Source organism: Narcine bancroftii, chromosome 1 (assembly GCF_036971445.1).
Source record: "Narcine bancroftii isolate sNarBan1 chromosome 1, sNarBan1.hap1, whole genome shotgun sequence".
NCBI classification, from domain to species: domain Eukaryota; kingdom Metazoa; phylum Chordata; class Chondrichthyes; order Torpediniformes; family Narcinidae; genus Narcine; species Narcine bancroftii.
The window spans coordinates 5,919,755-5,941,579 of NC_091469.1; the positions used below are offsets into that span (position 1 = coordinate 5,919,755).

A 21,825-nucleotide genomic window follows, 5' to 3' on the forward strand; every position below is an offset into this window, starting at 1 on the left:
GCACTGTGGACAGTTCCCGTCTTTGATTCCACATTGACAGCATTGTACACTGTTCCCTGGTCTCTGAATCCCACACCAGGAGCACCATGGACAATTCCCAGTCTCTGTATTCTACACTGGGAGGACTGAACATAGATCCCAGGTCTCCATATTCTCACAGTGAGAACCATGCAGAGTTCCCTGTCTCTGTGTCCCGCACTAGGTGCATAGTTGCCCAGTCCCCATATCACACACCAGGAGCACTGCGTACAGTTTGTTTATCTAAGTATCCCACAGAGGGAGCACTGTGCTCCATTCTCCAACCTGCATCTGTGGGTCAGACCACGCCATGTTGAAATATTTTATGTTTTATCCGTGTAACTTTGATGTTGAATCCCAGATCCGCTTGCGATGTCGAAAGGGGATTCCTGGATCGATGCGCTCACGAATTTGGCCTCTGCTCTGTGGGGCCAAAGTAAGAATGCAACAGAACAACAATATATTTAAAGTGAGTTTACTTCTTCAACATCCCATCACATACACAACCAAGACACGTTATATGTCACTCATGACGTCCCGCCCTAGCCCTGCCTCATCGGGGGAAAGGGCGGCCAGGATGGGGGAAGTGATTCCGACTGGGTTCACCTCTGCTCAGCCAGAATTGCTCATTGGACCCAGGCCCTGGGGTTACTGCTCCACGCCTTCCACTTGCTCTGTGATTCACCACCTGGACATGCTCTGACGCTTGGTGTTACCATCTGCCAGTCAGGGGGGTCCCCAGTGGCAGTCCCTCGATACAAAGATCCGGCCCTTGTACACCCGAGACCTGGGGTGGAGGGTACTGCATTGAGCAGTGCCCTATGACGTTTCTAAGTTGGTACACGGTTGTCCCAGCTGCATGCCACTGCTGTGGGGTGAAGGAGACTGTGTACCACATGTATTTGGAGTGTGTGAGGTTGCAGCCCCTCTTTGCCTTTCTGAAGAGACCTGCTCCTCGCATTCTGGTTATATTTCAGACCTACCCTCTTTATCTTTGGCCACCCAATGAGGAATGGGGCGGGAAGGGAGGGGGGATGTCCTGGTCGCCTTACTCTTGTGCCTGGAAAAACTCTCCATCCATGGGTCCTGGAGCGAGCGGCTGAGGGGTCATCCCACAATGACAAATTGGCCATCTTCCAGGGGTACGTTCGTGCCCAGGTGTCCTTAGAATGGGAACATGTGGAGTCCACAGGAACCATGGAGGGGTTTCAGGAGCACTGGGTGCTACAGGGTGTACCCTCCACCCTCGATAGGGATGGCAACATTCTAATATAGATGTACAGTTGTCTTGCGTTTCTTGTTTTGAACTTGTTTGATTAACTTGATGTATTAGTGTTTATAAATTTAAAAAAAAAATGGGTGGGATACAGAGTGAAGCTTCCTCCACAGTGTCCCATCACACACTCCCAGGGTGGGGCACAGAGTGAAGCTCCCTCTCCACCATCCTATCTCACACTCCTGGGGTGGAAAAAAGAGTGAAGTTCCTTCTCCGTCGTCACATCATGGAATGAAGTTTTTCTCTGTAACTTGACAGATTTTGGATGATGCCCCTGGTGATCGTCACTATTTGGATGCCATTGAGAAGGACCTCCATCGTCAGTTTCCCTTCCATGAGATGTTTGTGTCTCGGGAAGGAACTGGGTAAGAGAGGAGGGGAGAGGAGGGACAGAAAAGGGGAGAGAGAGGAAATGGATAGAGGCAGGAGAGAGAGTGGAGGTAAAGAGGAAAGAAAGAGTGATAGAAAGAGAGAGGGATAGAGGGAGGACAAAAGGAGAGAGGGGAAGGGGAGAGAAATGATGGAGTAGTGGACAGAGGGAGGAGTGGGGTAAACGAGAGGGAGGAGAGAGATGAAAAGAGAGGGGGAGAGAAGGGGCAGAGAGATGGGAGGGAGCTTGAGGGGAGAGATGGGATACTCCTGTGTGTTGGGGAAACGCTGACTCCTCTACCCACCTCAGGCAGCAAAATCTGTTCCGTGTGCTGAAGGCCTACAGCATCTACAACCCCCAGGATGGGTACTGCCAAGCCCAGGGACCCCTTGCTGCAGTCCTGCTCATGCAGATGCCTGCTGAGGTGAGTGACCATTACCTGTCTCTTCTCCTTCCTCCCCCTCCCTCCATCTCTCCTTCCCCAACTCCCCCCTTCTCTCCCTCCCCTTCCCTCCCCCTTATCTCTCCCCTTCCCTCTCTCCCCTCTCTCCCCCTTCTCTCACCCCTCCTCTCCCATCTTCTCTCTCTCCCCTTCTCTCTCCCCCTCGCTCTCCCCGTTTCTCTTCCCCTCTCTCTCCCCTTCTCTCTCCCCCTCGCTCTCCCCGTCTCTCTTCCCCTCTCTCTCCCCCTCTCTCTCCCCCTTCTCTCTCCCCTTCTCTCTCCCCCTTCTCTCTCACCCCTTCCTTCTCACCCCCTTCCCTCACAGATACAAGCACACGCAAATGCACATGCACACATATACATGTGGGAGAGAAGGGGGCGGGCGTTAGAGGGGAGAAAGTGAGGGGGCGAGAGTGATGAGGGATATGGAGAAATAATGAAGGGAGAGAGAGTAGGGAGAGAGCATGAAGAGAGGGAGGGGGATAAAGGATAAGGGGGGAGCAGGGAGAGAGAGGTAGAAGAGGTGGGGAAGTAGGTTGGACATTCCAAAGGAGGACAGGTCATGGGTCACCATATATTTCTATATCTATAGCCACTTTCAGGTAGATTTGTTGGGAGAATGCGGCTCCGGAGCGGCCTCGGGTGTCTGCAAAAGGGCATTCAGGTAGTAGCGGTGAAGGCGGTGTTTTGCCACCTGAAAGGTCCGCAGTGGGGAGAGGTGCCACAGAGCAAACGGTGGCTCCTGAGTTGGGGCAGGGGAGGCTGTATGACAGCCCCCCCTCCCCGCTGCCTGACAGCCCCCTCCCCACTGCCTGACAGCCCCCCCGGTGTGGGACTACGGGGCTGGAGTGGCCGCCGAGGGATGTCAGGGCTGGGGCAGCTGGTGCGGAATGTCAGGACTGTAGTCCTGCGCCGGCCACCCCAGTTCTGTAGTCCCACACTGGGGGGGGGGGGGCTGTCAGGCAGTGAGTGGCTGACTGTCATCAGCCTGCCCCCTGCTAGGTACCTGAAAGCTGCTAGCCTTGCTGCTTTCAGGTGCCTAGGGGGAGCATTTAGAGGTGGAGAATATACCTCCCCAAGGTGGGTTGAGTAAGTGCTCCTTGGGGATTGGTTTTCCGCCTTCAGGTGGCCTCCCGACAGCCACATTCTGGTATTTTAGGCAGCTTTACATTCGGCAATTCTGGCCACCTGAAAGCAGCTAAAGTTTATCTATTATCTATCTATGTATGTGTGTGTACATATATATACATATAGAGCAATATATGGTAAACTATGGCCATATTCTCCTTTGGAATGACTGGGGAGGGAGGGGGAGTTGAAGAGGAAGAGAGGGGGCAGAGACAGTATGAAGGGAAGAGGAAAACAGTGGGAGGGAGATCAGGAAGAAAGAAGCATGGAGAAAGGGAGGAGATGGGGTAAGAGTGAAAGGGGGGAAAGAAGAGGGTTGGAGAGGAGGCAGAGCACAGGTAAGCAACTATCTCAGAGAGAGGGGGACAAAAGTGACCTGAACAAAGTGGTGTTGAGCGATGGGGTCAGTGGACCTTGGGTGGATTGCAGGTCAATTGAGGGGGAAAGGGTTTGAGGCTGGTGTGTATTGTATTGGATGGATCTGGGGGCTACATGTACTCTCCATCCCTCACCACTTAAAATGATACAGCCTCCCATTGTGATCACTCTTCCCCCTTCTCTCCCTTTATCCCTCCTGTCCCTTCTGCTCACAGGATGCCTTCTGGTGCCTCGTTCAGATTTGTGAACATTACATCCCAGGCTATTATAGCCAAGGATTGGTGAGTATGGAAACTTGCTCCACTGTGTTGTGATAGCTTTTCCCCCTTTCCTCATTCTCCCCTTGTAATTATCACTATTCACCTTCTCCGAACCTGCTTCTCGGGTATTTCTGTTATCATCACTATTCCGCCTTTCCTGTCCTGTTCCCGATTTGATACTTAAAATTATGATCACTGATTACCATTTTCTGAACTGCTCCCTATGTGATCAACAGTTCTGATCACAGTTCATCCTCTTCGGACCTGCTCATAGTGATCCCTATTTATTCCCTCTTTCCCGACCTACACCCCAGGAGTTTCTGTTATTATCCCTATTCACCTTATCCGACCTGCTTCTCAGTGTGATCCCTCCATTCCCTATCTGCTCCCCACCTGACCCCTAAGGTTATGATCACTTTTTACCCCTTTTATGACCTACTCCCCTGGCACTTCTGTTATGATCACTGTTCCCCTTTTCCTGGCTGACTCCCCATGTGATTCTGAAATCATCACTTTTTCCCCCTCTCCTGACCTGTTTCTTTTTTTTTAAACTTAATTTATCCGTTCAAAACACAGACAATAAGTAACATATATAACAATAAACAAAGCATGAACGTTATATTTTATATATATTAAAAAAAAGTAAGAAAAAAAAGGAAAGAACCCCCCCCCCTTTCAGCCAACTCTCCCAAGGAGAGCCACAAAGAAAAAAGAAAAAAATAAAGAAAAGCAAACCATACATATTAAAATCTAGTCAATACAAATCAAAATGCAAACATTCTGAATATAACAACCACCTATTAATAAAAAAAACTATAATTATCCATGAAATATATGCAATTTTTTCAATTATTAAACAATATATCATCTCATTATGCCAAAAGTCTCAAATGTAATCATTTCAGGTAAGATCATATCTCTACCGAACACGTTTTACCAAAGATCGAACTTGATAAAAATATGCTTACATTTAATCGGACTGTTTAAACCCCAAACATTAAAAGTAGTAAACTTCAACTTTGACATATCCACTAATATTACTAAAAACTAATAATATCAATATATAAAGACTCAGATTAACGTAAATAGGCCCTCCAATAGGAGAAAGAGAAACCTCAAATTAAAGTCTAAATAAAATGAAAATAAAAAAAAGATAAAAAGAACCCCCCCCAAAAAAAACTACAAAAAGGTAGTAATCCTTAAACAAAAGTGGCTGATGACTAGTAGAACATAGAGCAAATTTCTCCCTCCCCAGCCAAACAGCCCCACAACCCGTTGTTAATGACATAAAAAGAAAATAAAAATAAAAAAGTTCTTCTATTCATCCAAGAAATTCCAGACTCAGCGACCCCATTTCAAGGAAACGGACTCTTTCCATTCCCATTTCTCCCATTTCTTCCATTTCCAGAACAACCTCTTTAGGAGACAATGGTGGGCTACGTCTTTGTCCTCTTACATCTGGCAACGAATCAGCAAAACTCATTGCTTCACACTCATTCTCAAAAAACCGAGATTGAAAGTCTCCACAAAACACTTTCAACACTGCTGGATAGCGAAAAGTAGACTTATAACCTTTACGCCACAAAACTTCTTTAACTGGATTAAATCGACTCCGACGCTGAATAACCTCTTGACTCAAATCAGGATAGAAAAATATTCTACTATTCTGAATCATTAACGGAGCTTGTCGTTGTCTCGCGTTTTGCACTGCTAAATGAAGTATTGTTTCTCTGTCCAAATAATTCAAACATTGAATTATCACGGGTCTCGGTGGTTGACCAGGCAGAGGTCTTCTTCTTAAGGCTCAATGAGCTCTTTCCAATACCAGACCTCCAGAGAAAAATTCCTGCCCCAGTATTTGTGGAATCCATTCGGTAAAAAAACAAAGAGGATCTTGATTTTCCATACCTTCTGGCAAACCAACAATCTTCACATTATTCCTTCTACTTTGATTCTCCAAATAATCTACTTTCCTCTCTAACTCCCTCTCACGTTCTCGCAATTCTTTAATGGATTTTTCCACCTCTAACATTTTTTCTGTATTAGAAACCACTTGTTGTTGACATTTCAAAAAAGCAGCCTGAAATTGTTTAAAATCCTCACAAGATGCTTCCACACGTATTTTAACTGTATCCAGTTCCAAACTGAGCCTCTGAGACATTTCATTCAGCATAGGCTGAATGATAAGGCTTAGCTGTTTACATTGTAATTCAGAAAAGCTCAGCCCTGCTTTCTCTTGCGTAGTGGCAGAACCAGGTAACGGCAGCTCCTGCTGCATCTCAACAATAGGCAGTTTAACAGTTTTACTGCGAATCTGGACTCCCAGCGACGGCACCCCGACTTCCTCAGGGGGTTGACGCTATTCTCCCCCCACAACCCGTTGTTGTTGCAAAAGCTCACAAAAAAGACCAAAATATTCAGATTGGAGTATATCCTGGGGCATTTCAAGCAATGGAGTCGTCTTCCTGTGTGCCCCCTCCGTTAAAATCTGCAGGCTGCCAGAATCAGGATCCACATCGGGGGCACATGCACCTTCCTCCTGAGAACGGCTAATTCCAGCGATGTCCTTCTCCTAATGAGTAGTAGTCATTTTTTCAGCTCCCAAAGGCAATCTCTGTGGCTTAGGCTTGAAAGAAAGCAAACCTGAAGTTGTAGCAGACTGTTTAGGTTCTAAATCTTCAACAGTCCGAAAATGTAGTTTCTTCTGTACTTGAGGTTTAATCTTTTTACCATTAATAGCCATAACAATTCCTTGATATTTTAAACTAAGTTTTAAAAAATTTAAACCTGAAAACAAAGAGTTAAAAATGGGTTCTTAAAAGTCTGGCCAGAGAGGTCGAGATTACACGTCTAGACTCTACGCCATCTTGCCACGCCCCCCTCTTGACCTGTTTCCCATTTGATTTTATTCTGATCAATTTTCCCCCTTTCCCACGCTCCTCTGCTTCTAATCACCAGTTAGGATCACAGTTCCCCTTTTCCCTCTCCACCTGATCCCCAAGGTTATGATCACTGTTTCTTCTTTCCTGACATTCTCCCCATGTGATTCTGTTATGTTCACTATTCCCCCTCTCCCATCCTACTTCCCATTTGACTCCATTATGATCACTTTTCCCCCTCTCCCTGCCTGCTCCACTCATCATCCCCAGTAAGGATCATAGTTCCCCCTTTCCCAACCTGCTCCCCATATAATTTTGTTATTATTGCTATTCCCCCTTATGTGTCCTGCTCCCCCACTGTATGACATCACTGCTCGGGTTGCAATGCTGGATCTCTGCCTCCCCTCCCCCACACCCCGCAGAACTGTCGTCTCCCCTGAGCTGTGATCGCTGCTGCCAGTGATACTCTCCCTGATTGGGATCTGCTGCACGTAGGAAGCGGTGAAGGTGGACGGCCAGGTGCTGTTCAGGCTGCTGAGGAAGGTCAGCCCTGTCGCCTACAAGCATTTGAAGAAGAATGAAGTTGACCCCCTTCTCTACATGACAGAGTGGTTCCTGTGCTTGTTCACCCGCACCCTCCCCTGGGTGACCATGCTTCGGGTGTGGGACATGTTCCTGTGTGAAGGTGAGGGGGAGATAAAGGGTGGGGTGTGGGGGGATGGAGGTGATAGAGAGAGAGTGGGAGAGAGAGAGAGAGAGAGAGAGAGAGAGAGAGAGAGAGAGAGAGACTGTGGGGGAGAGAGATTGGAGGGAGAGAGAGAGAGAGTCATGAAGTGAGGGAGATGGGAAGAGAGATTGGGGAGAGAGACTGGGGGTAGAACAAGAAAAGCTGGGGGAGATACTGGATGGAGAGAAACTGTGCAGAGAAAGACAGGAGGGAGGGAGAGAAGATGGGGAGGGAGATTGGGAGGAGAGAGATCATGAGAGAGAGGCTGGGGAGAGAAATTAGGGGAGAGAGGCTGGGGAGGAGAGAGGCTGGGGAGAGAGATTGGAGGGGTGAGAGATGGGGAGAGAGAGAAATGGGGAGAGAGATTGGAGGGGTGAGCGATGGGGAAGGAGAGATGGGAGAGGGATGGGGAAAGAGTGGGGGAGAGAGAAGGGATATAGAGAGACAGGGAGAGATACTGGGGGTAGACAGAATAGGGGATAGAGACTGGGAGAGAAAGATTGTGGGGAAAGAGACTGAGCAGAGAAATTGGGGGAGAGAGACTGGGAGGAGAGAGAGAGGGGGAACTGAGGGAGAGAGGAAAAAAGAGAAGAGAGAGAGATGGGGTAGTGAGGGAAACAGGGTGGATAGTGGCAGGGAGAGAGATACTGGGGAAAAGAGATTGGAGGAGAGAGACACTGGGGTAAAGAGAATAGGTTAAGAGATGGGAATCGACAGAAACAGAGAGAGACTGGGGAGTGAAAGGGAGACTGGGGGCTAACTGATGAGAGAGAGAGACAGTGGGGGAGAGACTGAAGGAAAGAGACTGAACAGAGAGGGATAATGGGAGGAGAAACTAGAGAGAGAGTGGGGGAAAAAGAGAGAGTCTTGGCACAGAGTGAAACTGGGGAGGGAGATGGATGGGTCAGAGAGAAAGACCAGGTAGAGTCAGAGACTGGGGGAGAAAGAGAATGGGTAATAGAGAGAGACCTGAAGAGAGGAAGACTGGGGAAGAGAGAATGGGGTGGGGGGTGGGGGGAGGGGTGAGAGGGAGACTGGAAGGAGAGTGATAGAATTGGCAGAGATATACTGGGGAAGAGAGAAATGGGCAGAAGGAGAGACAGGGGAAAGACAGAGACATGGGGGAGAGAGATTGGGAGGAGATAGAGACCTGTTAGAAAGATGGGGGAGGGAGAGAAAAAGATCACGGGGAGAAAGAGACTGGTGGCAGAGAGAAATTGGAGGAGAGATGTGGGAATAGGGGAGTGAGACGGGGAGAAAGACTGGGGGGGGGAGATAGAGGAATTAGAAAAATGTTGTGGGGGAGAGAGACTGGAGGAGTGAGATAGGAGAGACTGGGAAAGAATGAGGGAGAGAGAGAAGAGGTATAAAGAGACAGGGGAGAGACACTGAGAGTAGAGAGAATGGAGAGAGAAAGAGAGACTGGGGCACTGAATGACATAATAACATAAGAAATAGAGCAGGAGTCGGCTATCCAGCCTATTGAGTCTGCTCCACCATTCAATAAGGTCGTGGCTGATTTGATCATTGACTCAACTCCACCTACCTGCCTTTTACCCATTTCCCTTAATTCCTTTTTTATATAAAAAAATCTATCTAACTGAATATTAAATATGTTTAATGAAGTACACTCAACTGCTTCCTTGGGCAGAGAATTCCAGAGATTCACTTCCCTCTGGGAAAAAGTTTATTTTTCTCATCTCTGTCTTAAATCTACTCCCCTGAATTTTGAGGCTGTGTTCCCTAGTTCTGGTCTCATCTACCAGTGAAAACAAATTTCCTGCCTCTATCTTATCTATCCCTTTCATAAATTTATATGTTTGTATAAGATCTCCTCTTATTCTTCTGAATTCGAGTGAGTATAATCCCAGGTGATTTAGTCTCTCCTTGTAGGTCAACCCCCTTATCTCCGGGATCAACCTGGTGAACCTCCTCTGGACTGCCTCCAAGACCAGTATATCCTTCCTCAACTATTGAGACCAGAACTGAACACAGTACTCTAGGTGCAGCCTCACCAGTATCTTGCACAGTTGCAGCATGACCTCTCTGCTCTTGAATTTAATTCCTCTTTTTTTTTAAATTTTTTATTTTTCACACCATAAATCACAATAGCCATGATATACACTTTTTCTTTTTCACACATTTACAGTGACTTTTTCTCCCCCCCCTCCCTCCTCCCAAGCCACCCCCACCCCCCCCTCTCATCCATTTTAGGTATACAATCTAGGTTGCATTAATTCAGTCAGACAATGTTGTCATTCAACAAAAATACACCAGAAATTCTACAGAGTCCATTCTTTTCTTTCCTTCTCCTTCCATCAACTTAGGTAATGTTTGTCCCCGGTAGGTTTTCGCTATTGTATTTAATGTAAGGCTCCCATACTTGTTCGAATATTTCAATATTATTTCTTAAACTATATGTTATTTTTTCTAATGGAATACATTTATTCATTTCTATAAACCATTGTTGTATTTTCAAATTATCTTCCAATTTCCAGGTTGACATAATACATTTTTTTGCTTCGGCTAGGGCTATCTTAACAAATCTTTTTTGTGCATCTTCCAAGTCAATTCCAAATTCTTTATTTTTTATGTTACTTAGGAGAAAGATCTCTGGATTCTTTGGTATATTGTTTTCTGTTATTTTATTTAATATCTGATTGAGATCATCCCAAAATTTTTCTACTCTCTCACATGTCCAGATTGCATGAATTGTTGTTCCCCTTTCTTTTTTACATCGAAAACATCTATCAGATACTGATGGGTCCCATTTATTTAACTTTTGCGGTGTAATGTATAGTCTGTGTAACCAATTATATTGTATCATACGCAGCCTCGTATTTATTGTATTTCTCATCGTTCCAGAACATAATTTCTCCCATGTTTCCTTTTTTTATCTTTATATTTAAATCTTGTTCCCATTTTTGTTTAGTTTTACCATTTGTTTCCTTATTCTCCTTTTCTTGCAGTTTAATATACATATTTGTTATAAATCTTTTGATTAACATTGTATCTGTAATCACATATTCAAGGTTACTTCCCTCTGGTAAACTCAAATTGCTTCCTAATTTATCTTTCAAGTAGGATCTCAGTTGGTAATATGCCAGCGCTGTATCTCCAGTTATATTGTACTTATCTCTCATTTGTTCAAAGGATAAGAATCTACTTCCTGAAAAACAATTTTCTATTCTTTTAATCCCTTTTTTTTCCCATTTTCTAAAGGAAAGGTTGTCTATTGTAAAAGGGAGTAGCTTATTTTGCGTCAATATTAGTTTTGGTAATTGATAATTTGTTTTATTTCTTTCTACATGAATCTTCTTCCATATATTGAGGAGATGGTGTAATACTGGAGAAGTTCTATGTTGTACCAATTTTTCGTCCCATTTATATAATATGTGTTCAGGTATCTTTTCCCCTATTTTATCTAATTCTAATCTCGTCCAGTCTGGTTTTTCCCTTGTTTGATAAAAATCTGATAGGTACCTTAATTGTGCGGCTCTATAATAATTTTTGAAGTTTGGCAATTGTAAGCCTCCTTGTTTATACCATTCTGTTAATTTATCTAGTGCTATCCTCGGTTTCCCCCCTCTCCATAAAAATTTCCTTATTATTTTCTTTAACTCTTTGAAGAATTTTTCTGTCAGTTGTATTGGCAATGCCTGAAATAAGTATAGTATCCTTGGAAAAATGTTCATTTTAATACAGTTTATCCTTCCTATCAGTGTTAGTGGTAGCTCTTTCCAATGCTCTAAATCGTCCTGTAATTTTTTCATTAGTGGATTGTAATTGAGTTTATATAATTGGCCTAGATTTTTGTTTATTTGTACACCTAGGTATCTTATTGCCTGCATTTGCCATCTGAATGGGGATTCCTTCTTAAATTTTGAGAAATCCGCGTTATTCATAGGCATTGCTTCACTTTTATTTACGTTTATCTTGTATCCCGACACTTCTCCATATTCCTTCAATTTCTTATATAGTTCTTTTATTGATAGTTCTGGTTCTGTTAAGTACACTATCACATCATCCGCAAATAGACTGATTTTATATTCCCTGTCTTTTATTTTTATTCCTTTTATATTATTATCTATTCTTATCGATTCTGCTAGTGGTTCTATAGCTAGCGCAAACAATAATGGTGATAGTGGGCATCCCTGCCGCGTTGACCTGCTTAAGTTAAATTGCTTTGATACATGTCCATTTACTGTCACTTTCGCTAACGGTCCCTTATATAATGCTTTAATCCAATTAATATACTTCTCCGGTAAACTGAATTTTTGCAATACTTTGAACAAGAAATTCCATTCTACTCTGTCGAAGGCCTTCTCTGCGTCTAAAGCAACTGCTACTGCAGGTGCTTTATTTCCTTCTACTGCATGAATTAAGTTAATAAATTTACAAATATTGTCTGTTGTGCGTCTTTTTTTGATAAATCCAGTTTGGTCTAAATTTACCATTTTCGGTACCTGTTCTGCTAATCTGTTTGCTAATAGTTTAGCTATTATCTTATAATCTGTGTTTAGCAGAGATATTGGTCTATATGACGCTGGTGAGAGTGGATCTTTCCCTTGTTTTAGTATCACTGTAATTATTGCTGTTTTACATGAATCTGGTAAGTTTTGTGTCTCATCAATCTGGTTGATTACATCCAGGAGGGGCGGTATTAATAGATCTTTAAATGTTTTGTAGAATTCTATTGGGAGTCCATCCTCTCCTGGTGTCTTATTATTTGGTAATTTTTTTATTATCTCTTGTATTTCTACTGTTCCAAATGGTTCTGTTAATTTATTTTGTTCCTCTATTTGTAGTTTTGGTAGTTCAATTTTAGTCAAAAATTCATCTATTTTCCCTTCTTTCCCTTCGCTTTCAGTTCGGTATAATTGTTCATAGAATTCTCTGAAGTTTTCCTTAATTTCTTTTGGATTATATGTAATTTGTTTGTCTTTTTACCTTGTTGCCAATACCATTTTCTTAGTTTGCTCTGTCTTAAGCTGCCATGCTAAAATTTTGTGTGTTTTTTCACCTAGTTCATAATATTTCTGTTTTGTCTTCATTATATTCTTCTCCACCTTATATGTTTGTAATGTTTCATATTTTGTTTTTTTATCCGCCAATTCTCTTCTTTTGGTTGTATCTTCCTTTATTGCTAATTTTTTTTCTATGTTTACTATTTCCCTTTCCAACTGCTCTGTTTCCTGATTATAGTCCTTCTTCATCTTGGTTGCATAACTTATTATTTGTCCTCTAATGAATGCTTTCATTGCGTCCCATAGTATAAACTTATCTTCCACTGATTCCGTATTTACTTCAAAGTACATTTTTAATTGTTTTTCAATGAATTCTCTAAAATCCTGTCTTTTAAGTAGCATGGGGTTTAATCTCCATCTATACATTCTTGGAGGGATGTCCTCTAGCTTTACTGTCAGTATTAAGGGTGAATGGTCCGATAGCATTCTCGCTTTATATTCTGTTTTTCTTACTCTATCCTGCATACTAGCTGATATCAAAAATAGGTCTATTCTTGAGTATGTTTTATGTCTAGTCGAGTAGTATGAGTATTCCTTTTCTTTTGGGTTTTGTTTCCTCCATATGTCCACAAGTTTCATTTCTTGCATTGATTTAATTATAAATTTGGTTACTTTGTTCTTCCTGTTAATTTTTTTCCCCGTTTTATCCATATTTGGATCCAAATTCAGATTGAAATCCCCTCCTATTAGTATGTTCCCTTGCGTATTAGCTACCTTCAAAAAGATATCTTGCATAAACTTTTGATCTTCTTCGTTAGGTGAATATATATTAAGTAGATTCCAAAGCTCCGAATATATCTGACATTTTATCATAACATATCTCCCTGCTGGATCTATTATTTCCTCTTCTATTTTAAATGGCACATTTTTGCTAATTAATATAGCCACTCCTCTTGCTTTTGAATTATACGATGCTGCTGTTACATGTCCTACCCAATCTCTCTTTAATTTCTTGTGCTCCAATTCAGTTAAGTGTGTTTCTTGGACAAATGCTATATCAATTTTTTCCTTTTTCAGTAAATTTAGTAGTTTCTTCCTTTTAATTTGGTTATGTATTCCATTAATATTTAAAGTCATATAGTTCAGCGTAGCCATTTTATATTTTGTTTATCTTCTCTTTCCGTTTTTCCATCATTACCTTTCCTCCTTTTCCATTTCTGTTTTCTTATTTTCAACTCTTTACCAGACAACATTCCTACAACTTCCAACATTTTCCTTATTCTCCTATTTCTATCTTCTTTATCCCCAATCTCCCCTTCCCCTCCTGAGTTGTCCTTTATCCCTTGTCGGACAACCACATCTCCCCTCTCCATTTGGATTTGCGAATCCACTCGTAAGCATCAACTGATTTTGCAGTGACCGCTCTTTTCCCCCACCCAGCCCCCCCCAGAAAAGATTTCACTTTTCATATGTCACAAAGGTCACTCTTTTAATTCCCTCCTTATTCTCTCTATTCCATTACCTTCCCTTATTAATTCTTGTCTATACTATCTATGTTTTCCTCTAATTACAGATACTTTCACGTATGCCCATTGTGTCTATTCACTCTTATACTTCTTTACCCGCATACATATCAATCGTGGTCATTTTTACCCTCATTACCCGTCTTAATCCCTCAGTCTATTTTTGTCTTTACCCACATACATATCAATCGTGATCATTTTTACTCTCATTACCCGTCTTCATCCCTCAGTCTATTTTTGTAATTGTTCTGCAAATTTTCGTGCTTCTTCTGGATCCGAGAACAGTCTGTTTTGTTGTCCTGGAATAAATATTTTCAATACCGCAGGATGCTTCAGTGTAAATTTATACCCTTTCTTCCATAAAATCGCCTTTGCTGTATTGAACTCTTTTCTCTTCTTTAGGAGTTCAAAACTTATATCTGGATAAATGAAGATTTTTTGCCCTTTATACTCCAGTGGTTTGTTGCCCTCTCTTACTTTTTCCATTGTCTTCTCCAGTACCTTTTCTCTTGTAGTATATCTTAGGAATTTTACTACAATAGATCTTGGTTTTTGTTGTGGTTGTGGTTTAGAGGCCAATGCTCTATGTGCCCTTTCTATTTCCATTTCTTGCTGTAGTTCTGGACATCCTAGGGTCTTAGGGATCCACTCTTTTATAAACTCCCTCATATCCTTGCCTTCTTCATCTTCCTTAAGGCCCACTATCTTTATGTTATTTCTTCTGTTATAATTTTCCATTATATCTATTTTTTGAGCTAGTAGTTCTTGTGTCTCTTTAGTTTTTTTATTAGATTCCTCCAATTTCTTTTTTAAGTCTTCTACCTCCATTTCTGCTGCTACTGCCCGTTCTTCCATCTTGTCCATTTTTTTCCCCATTTCTGTTAAGGTCATATCTATTTTATTCACTTTCTCTTCTGTGTTGTTTATTCTTCTTCTTAAATCATTGAATTCCTGTGTTTGCCATTCTTTAAATGACTCCATGTATCCTTTAATAAGAGAAAGTACCACCTTTATCTTGCCTTTCTCTTCTTCTTCTATTTCACTGTACTCTTCCTCTTCCTCTTCTTCTTCCTCTGGGTTGGCCATCTGTTGTTTCTTTGTTGCCCTTTCCTTCTCTTCTTTCTTGTTTCCATTGTCTTCTGTGGTCTCTTCTTGCTGCAGGTGTTCTGCAGCTGTCGTTGCCGGCTGTGGAGATCGACTCCCCAGCTGGTCCCCCCTCCCGTCGGTGTGTTTTTTTTCATGCGCATCGCGCATGCGCGGTTGCGCACTTTTACTCGGCTCTGTGAGCCATTGTTGTAGTTCTTTTTCTACCGACCTGAGGTAGTGGGCTCCTCTCTCCGCAGCGGGCCTCTTCGGACAGGTAAGGCCTTCACCTTTTTCCTCTGTTGTCTTCTCTTCCTCTCTTCTTACCGTTGATTTTGATTTTTCTTCTTTTGTCTCCATCTTCTTTCCACCTTTATACTCACTTTTCTTTAACTTGTATTTCTGTGCCTTTGTATTTTCTCTTGTTTTTCCCGACTTTTCTGGAGAGGGCTGGAGTTCACCGTCCGGCCACTACTCCATCACGTGACTCCTCGAATTTAATTCCTCTAGCGATGAAGGCCAACATTCCATTTACCTTCTTAGTTACCTGTTGTACCTGCAACCCAACGTTTTGCGATTCATGCACAACCACTCCCAAGCCCTTCTACACTACAGCCTGCTGCAGTTTATCACCATTTAAATAATCTGTTCTTCTATTTTTCCTACCAAAGTGGATGATGTCACATTTACTAACATTGTACTCCATCTGCCAGACCTTTGCCCACTCACCTAACTTAACGATATCCTTCTGCGGCCTCTCCATATACTCTGTACAATTTGCTTTTCCACTCAATTTAGTATCATCCACAAACTTGGCTACACTACACTCCATCCCCTCTTCCAAACCATCAATGTAAATGGTGAACAGCTGCGGGCCCTGCTCCGACCCCTGCAGGAGCCCATTTACCACTGTCTGCCAATCAGAAAAAACACCCATTTATCCCAACTCTCTGCCTTCGGTCAGTTAACCAATCCTCAGTCCATGCCAATATACTTCCCCCGACTCCATTCATCTGTATCTTATTGATAAGTCTCTTGTGCAGCATCTTATCAAAAACCTTCTGGAATTCCAAAAATAAAACATCAACCTATTCCCCTCTATCTATCGTACCCATTATATTCTCAAAGAACTCCAGCAAGTTTGTCAAACAGGACCTGTTCTTTCTGAATCCACATTGCATCTGTCTGATGGAACCCCTTCATTCTAAATGTCTCGCTATTTCATCCTTAATGACAGCTTCAAGTATTTTCCCGACTACAGACGTTAAGCTAACTGGCTGATAGTTACCCGTCTTCTGCCTACATCTCTATTTAAAAAGTGGCGTGACATTTGCTGTCTTTCAATCTGCCAGGACCTTCCCAGAATCCAGGGAATCTTGGTAAATGACTACCAATGCATCAACTATAACTCCCGCCATTTCTTTCAGTACCCTGGGATGCATCCCATCAGGACAAGGGGATTTGTCCACTTTCAGTCCCATTAGTTTGCTCATCACTATCTCACTATCAATTATTTTATCGAGGCCCTCACCTCCCTTCGCATCCCTATCACCACTCTTGTTGGACGTGTCTTCCACCATGAAGACTGATCCAAAATATCTGTTCAATGCCTGTCATTCCTCCTTTCTCATTTTCTAAGGGACCTAGTCACTCTCTCCCATTTTGTATATTTATAAAACTTTTTGCTATCTGTTTTTATATTTTGAGCTAATTTCCCTTCATAATCCTTCTTCCCTTTCCTTATTTCCCCTTTAGTTCTCCTTTGTTGCCTTTTAAAGTTTTCCCAATCCTTCAGTTTCCCACTACTCTTGGCTATTTTGTACTCTAGTTTTTAAATGTTATGCTTTCCTTTATTTCCTTAGTTAATCAAGGCTGACACTTGCTTCTCTCTTACTGCCCTCATTTTTAATGGGAATATATTTTTGTTGAGCACTGTGAAAAATCTCTTTGAAAGTCTTCCACTGTTCCTCAACTGTTCTGCCAACTAGCCTGTGCTCCCAGTCCACGCTGACCAATTCTTCAATCATTCTTTTGTAGGATAATACACTAGTTTTAGATCTAACTATTACACCCTCCGTCTGTATGAGAAATTCTATCACACAGTGATCGCTCTTTTTCCAAGAGGGTCCCTAACTACAAGATCGCTACTTTTACCTATCTCATTGCACAATACCAGTTCTAAAGTAGCATTCTCCCTTGTTGGGTCCTTAACACGCTGCTCAAGACAGCTATTGTCGATGCATTCTATGAAGTTATCCTCCAGTCTACCTCGACCAACTTGATTTTCCCAATCTACGCGGAAGTTAAAGTCCCCACAACAACGCCATTCCCTAGCTCTCGGTTAATGGCCTGTGCCATTGTGCTATTGTTCTTTGGTGGGCGATAGACAACTCCCACCAGTAATTTTTTTTCTTCCCCCTTTACTATTCTTAATCTCTACTCAGATGGACTCAACATTCTATTCCTTAGATCTTATATTGTCTCTCACAATTGCCCTGATCTCATCTTTAATTAAGAGCGCCGCCCCACTTCCTTTACCTTCCTGACTATCTTTTCATATTACCTGATACCCTTGAATATTTAATTCCCAATCATAATTCTGTGATGGCCGAGGTACTGACAGGTCTGGGAGGGAGAGAGAGAGAGACTGGGAAAGAGAGACTGGAGGAGAGAGACTGGGTGGAGAGGGATATTGGGAAGAGAAACTGGGGAAATGGGAGGGAGAAAGACTAGGCTTGGAGGGAGACTGGGGAGGGAGAGAGATGGATGGAGAGAGAGACTGGGGGGACAGAGGGAGACTGGGTGGGAGAAAGATTGTGTAGAGAGAGACATGGGGAAAGAGATATACAGGGGGAAAGAGAGTGTGTGGGGGAGAGAGAGAAACTGGGGGTATAGAGAGATGGGAAAGAGACACTAGGGGTATAGGGAATGAGGGGACCAAGAGAGATGGAGGAGAGAGAAGGGGTGAAAGACTGTTTTTGAGAGAGAGAGAGGGCAAAGACAGATATTTGGCAGAGAGAAAGAGATAGACAGGGAAGAGACTGGTGTAAAGAGAAATTGAGGAAGAGAAAGTCAAGGAGAGTGTAAAGGACTGGAGAGATCAGGGTAAAGGGACTGGGGAGAGACTGGGACTGGGGAGAGGGAGACTGGGAGAGAGGAAAATGGGGAGATTAGGAGAGAGACACTGGGAATAGGGAGTGGGGGAAGAGATGGGGAAGAAAGACGGGGACAGAGAAACTAGGGGAGACAGAATAGGGGAGAGAGAGAGATGGGGGGGTGGGGAGAGTGAGATTGAGGGGACAGAAGGTTGGGGAAAGAGACACTGGAGGTAGAAAGTATGGGGGAGAGGGAGACAGAGGAGAGAGAGACTGGGGGTAAAGAAAGATGGGTGGGGAGAAAGCCTGGGGGGAGAGAGAAAGAGAGAAGTGGGAGATGGAGTGCAGGTTATTTTTCCTCCCCCTCCACCCCTGTGCTTTATTTCATTCTCTCTCATTGCTTCTGTTTCCCCCCCATCTCTGTTTCTTCTCTCCCATCCAGGAGTGAAGATCATATTTCGAGTTGCCCTGGTCCTCCTCAAGATGACCTTGGGATCAAGGGACAAACTGAAGGATTGCCAGGGACTGGTGGAGACCTTGGAGAAACTCCGGAACATTCCACAGAGGTGGCTGCAGGACACTCTCATTATCCATGAGGTAGTGGGGCAGAGGGAGGAACAGAGCACATTCCCTAAATCCATCCCTGCCTCTGTGATCCCTTACATCATTTTCTGTCTCAGTAACCCCCTCAGATTTTCAACAACCCTCCCTGTCTCTATACCTGCTCCAGTCCCCTTTACACCTCCCCGTCTCTATACCTGCTCCGGTCCCCTATACCCCTCCCCGTCTCTATACCTTCCCCATCTCTATACCTGCTCCGGTCCCCTATACCCCTCCCTGTCTCTATACCCCCCTTTGGTGCTGTACACCCTTTTCTGGATGTACCCCCTCCGGTATACCCCCAGTCTCCGTAGCCCCTTCCGGTCCCCTACATCCAACCCAGTCTTTGTAGCCCCCCTCTGGTCCCCTACACTCCTCTTGTTCTCTGTTGGTCCCCTACACCCCTCAATGTCTCTCTAATCACCCATCCCTCTATTCCTCTGCATCTGTCCCTGCCACTGTAACCCCCCTCTGGTCTCTGACATCCCTCCCTGTCTCTGCAACCCCTCTGGTGCTTCATATCATTCCCTTTCTCTGTAACCCCGTCTTGTCCCCCAAACCACTCTCTGTATCTTTAAACCAATAGGTCACCTACACCCTTCCCTTCTCTGTAACCTTCTTCCCTTTCCTACAACCCTCACTGTCTCTGTAATCCTCTTCAGTCCCTGACACCCCTCTCTGTCTCTCTAACACCCTCTGGCACCCCATACCCCTCATTGTCTCCTCCCTGTCTCTATATTCCCCTCCAGTCCCTAACACCTGTCTCTGTCTATGTAACCCCTTCCAGTCTTCTACTACCCTCTCTAACTCTGATCCCCTCTAGCCCCTGACATCCCTCTCTGAATGCATTTTAATGAAAATCGATTTTATGCCTTCCACCTTCTCTCCCCTCTCTCTCCCTCTTGCCCCATTCAATCCCCTCCCTACACCTCTCTTCTCTTTTCCCTCACACCTCCACTCACCTCTTTCCCTTCTCTCTCTCTTGCCCCTCCCCTCCATCTCTCTCCATTTCTCTCCCCCTGCCCTCTCATCTACTACTCTCCCTCTCTCTCCCCATCTCTCTCCCTGCTCTCTCTCCACTCTTTCTCGCCCCCACATTCTTCCAAGTCTCTGTAAACCCTCTCCGGTCCCCTACACCTCTCCATCTGTAACCCCCTTTGGTTCCCAGCATCCACCTTTGTCTTTGTAACTTCCCAGTCCTCAAATTCCTCCCTGTCAATGTAGTTTCCTCTGGCTCAACTCACCTCTTCCTGTCTCTGCAGCCCTTCTGGTCCCCGTCTCGGTAACCCCTTCCAGTTCCCATCACACTTCCTGTCTCTGTAATCCTCCTCCAATCCCCTACACCCCACATTGTTTCCATAACTCCTCTTCAGTCACCAACACCTCTCCCTGTCTCTGCAACACCTTATCTCCCACCCTCCTCCCTGTGTCTGTAACCCCCTCAGACCCTCGACACCCCTCCTTGTATCTGTATACCCCTCGAACCCCTACATCCCTTTCCGTCTCTGTAACCTCCTCCGGTTCGCTTCAGTAATCTGTCATTGTAACCCCCCGCACCCCTCCCTGACTCGATAACCTCCCCTCCCTATGTAACCACCCCCCAGTCCTACAATCCTCCCTGTCTCTGTAAGCCCCTCAAGCCCCAACTCCCCCATCTGAATGCATTTTAATGAAAATGGATTTTATATCTCCCTCCTCTCTCCTCCTCCCCCTTTCTCCCCTCCCTCACACCCCCTCTCCCACTTCTCTCGCCCCTCCCCTCCCCTTTCTCTCCCCCACTCTTGCCCCTCCTCTCCACCTCTTCCCCCTCTCACCCCATCTTTCTCCCTTCTCTCCTATCTTCCCTCATCTCTCCACCATCTCTCCCCTTTTTCCTCCCCCTCTTATCTCTCCCTCCCTATCTTTATCCCTCTCTCTCCCATCCTCTCTTTGTCTCTCTCCCCAGATCTCCGAGCTCCAGATTTCGGAAGGGGACATCGAGAGGGAGACTTCTCACTATCTGAAGAAGGGTGGGGTATGCACCCCATTTGCCCTGCGTCTCAGAGGGGCTCGGGACCTGTATGCCTCCTCTCGAACACCCCCCCTCTCAACACCCTCTCCTTACCCACCCCTCCTGGGCTCCCCCACCCTTGCCCCTGGGCTCCCTTCCCTCCTGGTTTCCCCGCCTCCCCCTGACACACAGCAAGATCCCAGGGGCAAGCCCGCTGCCCGCTCCAGAACCTTCTACGTCCGGCGCCCCTCTCGTCCCCCTGCCATTCCCCCTCGGGGTGGGGAGGGGGAGGGGCGAGGGGGTACAAGACGGGGCAAAAGGAACTCAGTCCCCCTCTCCTCCGACACCTACTTTTGAGGGGGGCAGGCCCCTCCCTCTAGAAACTCCTATCCCCCCTCCCCCATTTTTCTGTCCTCTTTTCTCTCTCTCCCCCCCATGACAGGATTAACAGGGCAATCCCCAAACTTGTTCATATATAAACCATATTTGTAACCCTTGTGTTCCCGGAAGAACAACCTGTCTCACTCACACCTACCCCTGAGGACAACATTGACTGCTGACCTCTGTTCCTCACTCCCCCATTTCTAGTTCCCCCCCTTGCTTCCAAAGCACCTCCAAATCACTGGGATGATGTTCTATGCAAGTTAAGTAAGATCTCTTATCAATAAATCCTCAAGTTATAAAATATCAGTGTTCCTCAACACTACCTAAAGTTTTCAATGCGCGTCCCACTCTCGTACTATGTGGTCTCTCCGTTCAACAACACTCCTTGCCCTCCACACACCCAGCCCCTCTCTATTTTCTGTTGTTCTCCTGGCACCATCTTTTTAACATCTATTATGTTCCTTGGTATATCATTGAGGGATTCCCCCATCACACATCTCGATCCTCCTCTGGAGCTTCATATGAGTTCAGCCCCTGCTGTTCACAATATGTGTCCCTCCCTTATATACTGGGGTCCTTCCATCTTTCAACAATCCTCACCATACACCGTGTCCCACCCTCCCCTCCCAAGGTTCCTCCATCTCTTGACTCCGCACCAATCAGTGTGTGCGCGCGTACGTACACATGTATAAATGATCAAGAAACA

General features: G+C 44.6%; 1 protein-coding gene across 1 annotated transcript; it reads left to right on the top strand.

Moving 5' to 3' along the window:
• The first annotated feature begins 383 nt into the window (after positions 1-383).
• Positions 384-21,825, top strand: LOC138754941 (TBC1 domain family member 10A-like). Its single transcript, XM_069919981.1, has 7 exons — positions 384-487; positions 1,553-1,659; positions 1,974-2,088; positions 3,827-3,892; positions 7,246-7,435; positions 18,588-18,742; positions 20,691-21,825. Exons 1-7 carry the CDS (start codon positions 416-418, stop codon positions 21,090-21,092), a joined length of 1,107 nt encoding a protein of 368 aa, XP_069776082.1. The 5' UTR covers positions 384-415; the 3' UTR covers positions 21,093-21,825.